General features: G+C 40.8%; 1 protein-coding gene across 1 annotated transcript; it reads right to left on the bottom strand.

Moving 5' to 3' along the window:
• Positions 1–356: 356 nt before the first annotated feature.
• On the bottom strand, positions 357–917 carry LOC134207302 (uncharacterized). Its single transcript, XM_062683024.1, has one exon. It carries the CDS (start codon positions 915–917, stop codon positions 357–359), a length of 561 nt encoding a protein of 186 aa, XP_062539008.1.
• Positions 918–9097: the final 8180 nt, after the last annotated feature.

A 9097-nucleotide genomic window follows, 5' to 3' on the forward strand; every position in this document is an offset into this window, starting at 1 on the left:
CCTGGTTCACTGGATCATCCCAAGCAACTTTACATTTCCACAGTTGCTGGACAAGGAGTTTAGCGACGACAATTACTGGTGAGATAAGTCCTAGCGGATCAAATAGTTTTGCCACTTCGGAATATATGATCCTTTTGGTAGCACGATGTTGTATGTCACGTTGAACTGGTTTAGCTATGCGGAAAATGTCATCCCTTGGATCCCAGAGTAAACCAAGTACCTTTATAGCGCTGTTTGGTCCGCATTCTTCCAAACCGTTCAGTTGCTCTTGTTGATCCTTTGGTATGTGTTCCAAGAAGGGTTTTGAATTGGAGCACCATTTATGAAGAGAAAATCCTCCTTTCTTCATGATGCCCTCAGTTGATCTGCTGCTTCGATGGCCGCTGCAAGTGAATCTGCCCCAGAAAGAACGTCATCCACGTAAAATCCTCCTTGACAATTCTTGCACCGACAGGAAAATCGAATGATTCGTCTTCAGCTAGTTGCTTCAAGCACCTGGTGGCTTGAAACGGAGCTGCTGCTGTCCCGTACGTTACCGTTGTAAGCTCCAAGACCCGAAGTTTATCATATGGTTGCTCTCGCCAAAAGACACGTAGAAATGGTGTATCTTGTGGATGCATGTTTAGCTGTCGATACATTTTTGGCACATCGGCAGTAAATGCGATCCGGTGCGTACAGAACTTCAGCATTATATCGTATAGCTCCTTCTGTATTGTTGCACCCACTTGAAGCACATCGTTAAGCGACAGACTAGCCTCGGTAGGTTTAGCACTAGCATCGAATACTACTCTGCACTTGGTAGTAGAACTGGACGGACGTAGTATAGCGTGATGCGGAAGATAATAATATTGCTGATTCGGGTCATCTTTTTCCTCTTGGATTTCTCTACAGTGTCCTAATTCTTCATACTCACGCATGAATTGTATATACTGCTCTTTCAAATCTAAATCCCGTTGAAGCCTATGTTGCAACATTTGGAATCTCTTCAAAGCCACTGACCGGCAGTCACTTACCTCCTTGACGTTTGCTCTAAAAGGCAGCCTTACCATGTATCGTCCGTCGCTTGTCCGTTGGTGGGTGGCGACGAAATGAGCTTCGCACTCTTGTTCCTCACTGGTTAATGGACTTACGGTTGGCACTTCTTCAATCTGCCAAAAACGTTGAATAGCTTCTTCGACTTCATCCAAGGATGCTATGAATGAATGTTGAACTTGGCTTTCCATTGATTTTCCTCTGAAGACTCCAGCCACCACCCATCCTAAAGATGTTTCGCGTAGGTCCGGAAATTTGTCGTCGAGTTGATGTGTCCTGGCCGAAACAGTTGGAGAGATAATTCTGCACCCAAAAGCATATCGATTTTATTTGGTTTGTTGAATTCCGGATCAGCTAGTTGCACGCCGAATGGTATATTCCATGACGAAGTATCTACTTTCGATGCAGGAATTACTCCAGTCACATTTGGCATTACAAGACATTGCACTTGTGCTTGATAGTCTGTGATGCGGGATCGGAACTTGACTACCACCTTATCATTGGCGACCGTTTTGACATCGTTTATTCCTCTAATTGGGACAGATACACGGTGCCTTTGACTTCCAATGCGGCTTGCAAACTCATCTGTAACAAAGTTGACTTGGGATCCGCTGTCCAAGAGAACACGACACGAATGCGGCTGATCGTTTTTCTCTAATACTTTCACAACAGCAGTTAACAAAAACACTGTTTTTGTAGAATGTACATAATTGCATGAGAAGGATGTGGTTGGAATCTCTGTTGCAGCTGACGATCCAAAATATGACTCCTTGGTCAGATCTGATTGGGCATCTTGGACCAAAACGGATACGTTGGGTTTCGGTTCTTGCTTTACCTCGTCATTGTGAAGCTGCGTATGATGCCGTTTCTGACATTTCTGGCATGATTTTGTCGATAAGCACTCTCTGGAACCGTGTCCTTTACGAAGACAGTTGAAGCAGGCACCGGAGGCACGTACCTTCTCTATTCTCTTGTCAAACGGCAGTGTATTTAAAAGGTTACACTGGTAGTTAAAATGCGAACCTTTACAAAAATCGCAAAATTCCCTTTTTGGTTCTGTTGCTGCGGCGTGAACCTTTATATTGATTGCCTTCGATGTAGTTTGCTGTTTAGGATTCGGTTTAGGTTCCGTAAACGCCAATTTACAATTTCCCAGCGTTTGGCATCTTGCTTGTAGGAACTTGATTGTTTGTGCATACTTTGCTGGCTCACCTTTTTTCTGTGTTGCTTCTCACGCCATTTTTGTTACATTGTCCATAGCGGAGTTAAAAATATTTATTAAAAACAACTCGGAAACGCCTAGAAACTCCTGCTTAAGGTATTTCAAACTCTCAACATGGCGCGTACAGTCGGCTAATAAACGTCGCAACTCCTTACATGACCCTGAAGACATTTTCGGGATGTCGAAAAGGCCACGAATCAGTGGACGATCACACCTCGATGTGGATAGACGCGACTGTTCACTCGCAGTTTCGCTTTTGGTGCTGTTTTTAATACGTATCGGTCGAAATGGATAAAGAAATCGCGGTTAAAAACACACTGGTCTTTCTGTTCCCCGAAAGTGCCAATCAGCCTACTTTGGTTGATATGGCACATTTTGTGAAGTCGCTGAAAGGAGATCGAAGTTCTATGGAAACAGCGTATAAAATATCGGATGAAAAGTCAGTATTCATTCGTTTTAAAACGGAGGATGCAATGAAGTTTGTTCTGGAGAACAACCAGGAGACGCTACCATTCCTCTATACGAATGGCACCAAAATAATGGTGGTAATGTCTGAAGCTGGGAGAAATACCAGGTATGTTCGGATTTTCGATCTACCGCCAGAGATTCCTGACTCTGACGTGTCGTCTGTGATGGCTAGATACGGAAAGATTAAACGTTTGGTGCGTGAACGGTTTCCAGCGGAGTATCAGCTGGACATGTTTACGGGTGTCCGTGGTGTATATATGGAGGTAGACAGCGGTATTCCGGAGACTCTCTACTTTCGAAATATGAAAGGCAGAATATACTACGATGGCCTAAAACTGAGATGTTTCTCGTGTAAATCAGACACACACCTTAAAAAGTGCTGTCCGGTTCTACAAGAGCGACGGGTTGCATTTCGAAAGCAAAAAGAACTGGAAAAGATAGATGCGGAAGAAGAAGTGCTAGCTGCTGCTGTTGATGTTAGTGAAGCTAAACCTGGCAGCGATAAACAAAAATCTAAAAAATTGACTCGGAAAGTAAAAACAATAGAGCGACAACAATGTTCTCGTGTGGAGCCGGCAGAAGGCCATCCACACAAAACGGATAGTGCAAGCAATTCATCACCATGTGAAGAAGAAAGCTTCAAGGTTACTGTCAATCACTCTCCCCATAGGAAGACGCGGTGCAGAATCGCATCATACGAATGGATCGAGGATGAGAATGAACGACAACTGCTAATAGCAGAAGACCGAATTAGAATAGCAAATGCAATGAATGTTAAAGTTGATGAAATTGATTTTTACATTGATAAATAGTTTAATTGTGTTATAATTTACTATGTATTATTGTTATAAATCATGTTTTGTGGCTCCGCAAGTGTATAATAACACGACTGAGCCTACCAAATAAACAAATTGAAAAAAAGGCCACGAATATGCGTCTCCACAATGATCCTTTTATTCTCATATCTCTCGGTAAAAATGTCCCGAGCTTGCTGGTAATTTCCTTCACTTATCACTCGAGTATCAAGGACCCCAGCAGCAGCACCAACAAGAGCTTTGTCCAGATGATACAGCTTAATAGCATCCGAGTCTCCAGAATTAGCCATCAAGTCCTGGAATATGGCTTTAAATTTTGTCCAATTGGCGTAGGATCCATCAAATGTGGGAATAGGCGCTTTTAATGGTTGCTGCTGCACTATTACTTGGGGCTGTGAGCTTTGGGTTTTAACGGTTTTTGATTCATATGCCATCATCAGTTCTTCAATAGCTGTTCGCACATGATCATAACGATCTTCGAAGGCAATGTACACTTCTTCTTGTTGTCTAAATGCTTCATCCGGAATCACTGCAACGAGTTTGGTATGCACAGAGCTGAATTCGGAATAAGCATCATCCACTTTCTTCATGTAGGTTTTGAGCTGTGCAAGACTAATATGATCTTGGGCAGAAGAAAGTGTTCTCTGCACTCTCGCTAGTTTCAGATTTACTTGATCTCGTTGGCGGGAAAGGGATGACAGCTCCTTCAGCGTTACTGCGTCTGCGGATGTTTCCCAGTTGGTACACCTTTCTTGTAGTTTCTGTTTTTCGGCTTCAGCCTTAGTAGCTGACCTGGTCATAAGTGTGCGATCCATAGTGGCGAGAATTTCGGAAACGTTAAACACTTCACAATGTGCAATAATAGGGATTTTCACGGAAGTCTTGAATAAATTCACACGCGATGTTGCTTTCGGAAACGCAATCGGAAACGGGTCGGATTTTCCACGGAACTTCTCGAAACTACTTCTCACGCGACGTTGCTCATAAAGCACTTTTCGGAAACGCTATTGAATCGGATTTTCCACGGAACCTTTCGAAATGAATTCACACGCGACGGTCTTGCGGCTGTTCCTCGGATCGATACACGTTGGATACACGTTACCACACAAACGTGTCTGGCGGTTATGGTGTTGTCACTTTTCAAAGGCGGCACTGGATCCGGTTCGAAGGACCACTATGTTGGCGTGACCAACTCCGGTTGGGTCGGATGGACTGTATTTCGGGATTCGGAATAAAAGATTCAACACCATCAGATTTCACTTTAACTTAATCACTACTTTATTTTTACATTCGCGACGGTAGAAAATTAACTGATTCGTTATGCATCGAGCTAGGATATTTATACTTTAATTTTAGGAGCTGGAATTATCTGGAATGTTCGAAAAATAGAAAGATCTGCAATATTCAAGAAGATTTGGCTGCACTGCCTGAGAAGAGTAGCTCACGTTCACTCACGTAAATGTCATTCATTCGGGCCATGTTCATTCAGATGGTTAGCACCATCAACAGTGTTTCCTGTCATATACATGACTGATGCTAACTATCATCGCAATTTGTTTTGATGTTGCAGTCGTTCGGTGGGTGGCGATGGGTGGTTTGGTCGTTTTCAGTGCTCAGCGTGTTGTTGACAAATTTACTGCTCGCAGAAGTTTCATCTAGTTTTTTTCCGTACGGAACAACACATGAACCGTTTATATTAAAAAAAAAACACTTGCCACGGGCGCTACTGCGTCCACAAATAAACTAGTTTTAAATAATTATAACAACAATATCGTAAATCTCAATTGCATCAATGAATTATTGGCAGTGGCTGATTTTCTACCCGCCGCTTCCACATCCAGGCGCTATCGTATATGCGCAAATAGCCAGCAAGAGTTAACCGCCAGAAATTTGTATGGCGAAAGACATCTAACGCGGCTTTTCTCAAAATTAGGAACTTTTCATGAAAAACTATTTGGTACTGGTTATGAAGGAAGGTGTCCGCTACTACGCCTACCAAATATTTTTTCGATGAAGGTGCTTAATTTTGAGAAATCGGACTTTAGATGCCTTTCGCCATACTGATTTCAGAAAGTTAACTCCTAGTGTGCCGCTGTAAGCACGCTCAACGCAGGCGATTCATTGATTTTTCACCCTAAAATATTTGTAATGCAAATCAATCACCAAAAAAGCGTTTTACGTGGTGGAAACATTATCTAATCACGTATTTCAGGGATATATTGCATTGACTTAAAGTGCTTCTCCATTTTCTACATGGCCATCACAAATTTCTATTAGGAAAATGTTGCTTTTATTAAATACCGTCATAAGCTCTTTGCAAAGCAAATGTCCTTATTGGGGTAATTAATTTGGACACATTACGACCAAAAATTGTAGCTTTTATCAAGCTTTGAAAATAGGGTTTATCACGCTCTTTATCACTACCGTAAGCTGCTCATAAGATCAATCCAGTATTTTGACATTCTAGAGGTAGAAAACATTGGAACTCATCAAGTTTGCCTTGATTAATAATTTTTCAGCGTAAATAAACATATGTCAACCATTTGGCATGCCTATACCAAAAAATTAGTTCTGCTCCAATTTTCTTTAGAAAATTTCTCTAATCGTTATATTCTTTATTTGTGCTGGAAAAAGTATCTTCAGGAATATATATGCCCAACCCACCATTCGAAATAGAGAATTTGCAAATTAGTTATTGTGACAATATGATCGAAAAACACTAGCATTATCTATCACATGACTAAAATTCAGCAATGGAAAAAATGTGAAGCTCTTTCAGTCCTTCACAAAATTAATGGAAAGGCTTTATTTAATTAGACTACTATTGAAAAATGTATAATACCCACGCTCAAACCCAATACGGTATCAGTAATTCAATCATGTCCTAGCTCTTTCAAAATAGTTTCACGTTTTTCAAAACAAAGAATCGAGAAAAAAAACACTTTCAATAATATTCTGACAACGCTGTTTCAGCTGGTATAGATAACTTATATTTATGTACTAATTTGTTTATTCGAGCAATGTCTTTGATAGATGGGGAGCCAGGTAAAGGTGCCCGAATAAAACGCTTTTCCTAATTGAATACTCATGATTCCAAATTACAATTTTGTTTCACTGTCATGGTTTATTTAAATTCTCCAGCTTTCTGCAACCTGAATTTAATGAGAAATCAAAAAAAATATACATTCCAAAAGGATAACACAATTGGTTTTTTGCATTTTGCTTTCGCAGATGTTTGACGTTATTTTTTTTATATATTGGAAACATCCTTCGATGATGATGAGTTCCAATGTTTTCTACCTCTTGAATGTCAAATGGAATGGAACTCACGCCGCCATTACAACGCGTAAAATACTGGATAGGCGTTTGACGTTTGAAGTCTTTTCAGCATACTTCTAAGGGGTTTATTGATAGCAATAAGATTGACAATAAAACAGAGCATGGCTATTACTAATATAAATACGCTATAAGAATTAAATAAATCCAAGGAGCACTGAATCCCTACCCCGACATGTGCGACATCTGGATTTGGTTCTAAAATGTAAACAACAGTGTTAATTCTCTACCACCTTTTTGTTATGGCGAGGCAATTTCTATGTACACTTTTGTTTTCGATATTTTATCAAAATTTAACAGCAGTATAACGATGTGGTATGCTTGAGATACCTACTTGATTATAGAGACTCGAAAAAGAGTTTATTTGCAGTAATTAACCGAATATAAAAATATTCGCATTAACGATTACGCCCTAACACTGGTTCTAAGCTTCGATGCAGTGTACACGAGCTTTGTTCAAAAGTGAAAGGCGTATGGGGCCCTTGGTTCAGACTATATTTGAATACAGGGATCTCAGAAAAAGCTCAAGCAATAATTGAAGAAAATCAGATCTAGCCTTTTTCACATATCCAGACAAAATTAATCAGCAGTTCTGTTTAATGAGTTCAGTGTGACTAAGCAATGTGGTTGGTCCACTAAATCTGTTGCGTATATGGCTACAACAGTTAATGACGGACTTTTGACAGATTGCATTCACATATCGAATTTACATCTTTTTCAAAACAAAATTTGTTCAAAAACCTGTTTGATAGATGGATACAGATTTTCGATACAAATTTGTTTGGCTTGAGATACAGATATGAAGATTTCTTGGAGAAAATATACAGATTTAAATGAGGCAACCCTGCTCGGTCCTGCCTGCTCCGAAAAAAAAAACAAGAAAAGTAGTGCCTTCGAGACCTGCTTGCTCCGGAATAAACAAAAAATATTTCGGAATTCTGCTCGTTCCGAAAGAAATGAAAAATAAAAATACCTCAGAGACCTGCTTGCTCTGGAATGAACGAAAAAAAAATCCTCGGAGTCTTACTCGCTCCGGAATAAAGAAAAAAATGCCTAGGAGTCCTGCTCACTCCGGAAGAAGCATAAAAATGCCTTGGAACCCTGCTCGTTCCGAAAGAAAGGAAGAAAAATACCTCGTAGACCTCGCTCCGGAATGAACAGAACAAATACCTTGGAGGTCTTGCATACTCTAGAATAAACAAAAAAATCCTTGGAGTCCTACTCGCTCCGGAATAAACAAAAAAAAAAGCTCCTGCGACCTGCCCGTTTCGGGATAAACAAAAAAACGCCTTGATGTCTTGCACGCTCCGAAATTTAAAAAAATGCCTAGGAGTCCTGCTCGGAAGAAACGAAAAAATGCCTCGGAATTCTGCTCGCTCCGGAATGAACAAAAATGCCTAGGAGTCCTGCTCGTTCCGAAAAAAAAAACCAAAACAAAATGCCTTGGAGCCCTGCTCGTTCCAAAAAAAAGAAGGGGAAAATGCCTCGGAGACCTGCATGCTCTGGAATAAATAAAAAACGCCTTGGAATCCTTGTCGCTCCGAAATAAACGAAAAAAATGCATTGGGGACCTGTTCGCTTCCGAATAAACAAAAAATGCCTCGAAGTCCTGCTCGTTCCAAAAGAAACGAAAAAATGCGACATTCCGGCCAAATGACCTATTAGGCATACGAAATTGTTTGCCCTATGACCCGTTAGTCTATATGACATTTTCGGCAAAATGGCTTCCGGCATTATGAGTTTCTGTCTAATGACTTTCTGACAAATGCCCCTTTTCTCCTGATAAATAGTGTCCGCACTTCCGACTGACCACAAAACTTCGGGAGATGTTGAAACTCTACTATTCGAGCGGCTAGCTATCATTTTGAAGTATGTACGACTGATATTTCACCCCGGCTGCACGCTGCTATGCCGGCTCCTGCTGGTTCTCCGATTCTTCACAGGATTCACTTCCTTTGCCTGCACGCACTCTAACTTCCACCTACTCAGTGACTGAGTAAAATTTTATTGCCGTCTCTCTCCTTCCCACGGAAATTTTACTCAATTTCCGTCAAAAGCAGGATTACTCATAGTTTTGAGTTGTCCTGCTTTTGGCGGAAATTGAGTAAAATTTCCGTGGGAAGAAGAGAGACGGCAATACAATTTTACTCAGTCACTGAGTAGGTGAAAGTTAGCGTGTGATTCGTTTTAACGATTGACAAATATAGGCAACATCTTCGATGTT

Source organism: Armigeres subalbatus, chromosome 1, assembly GCF_024139115.2.
Source record: "Armigeres subalbatus isolate Guangzhou_Male chromosome 1, GZ_Asu_2, whole genome shotgun sequence".
In the NCBI taxonomy this organism is placed as follows: domain Eukaryota; kingdom Metazoa; phylum Arthropoda; class Insecta; order Diptera; family Culicidae; genus Armigeres; species Armigeres subalbatus.

Excerpts from the sequence above, each read along its gene's own strand:
- LOC134207302 (XM_062683024.1), bottom strand. The coding sequence starts at position 917 with ATGCGTGAGTATGAAGAATTAGGACACTGTAGAGAAATCCAAGAGGAA.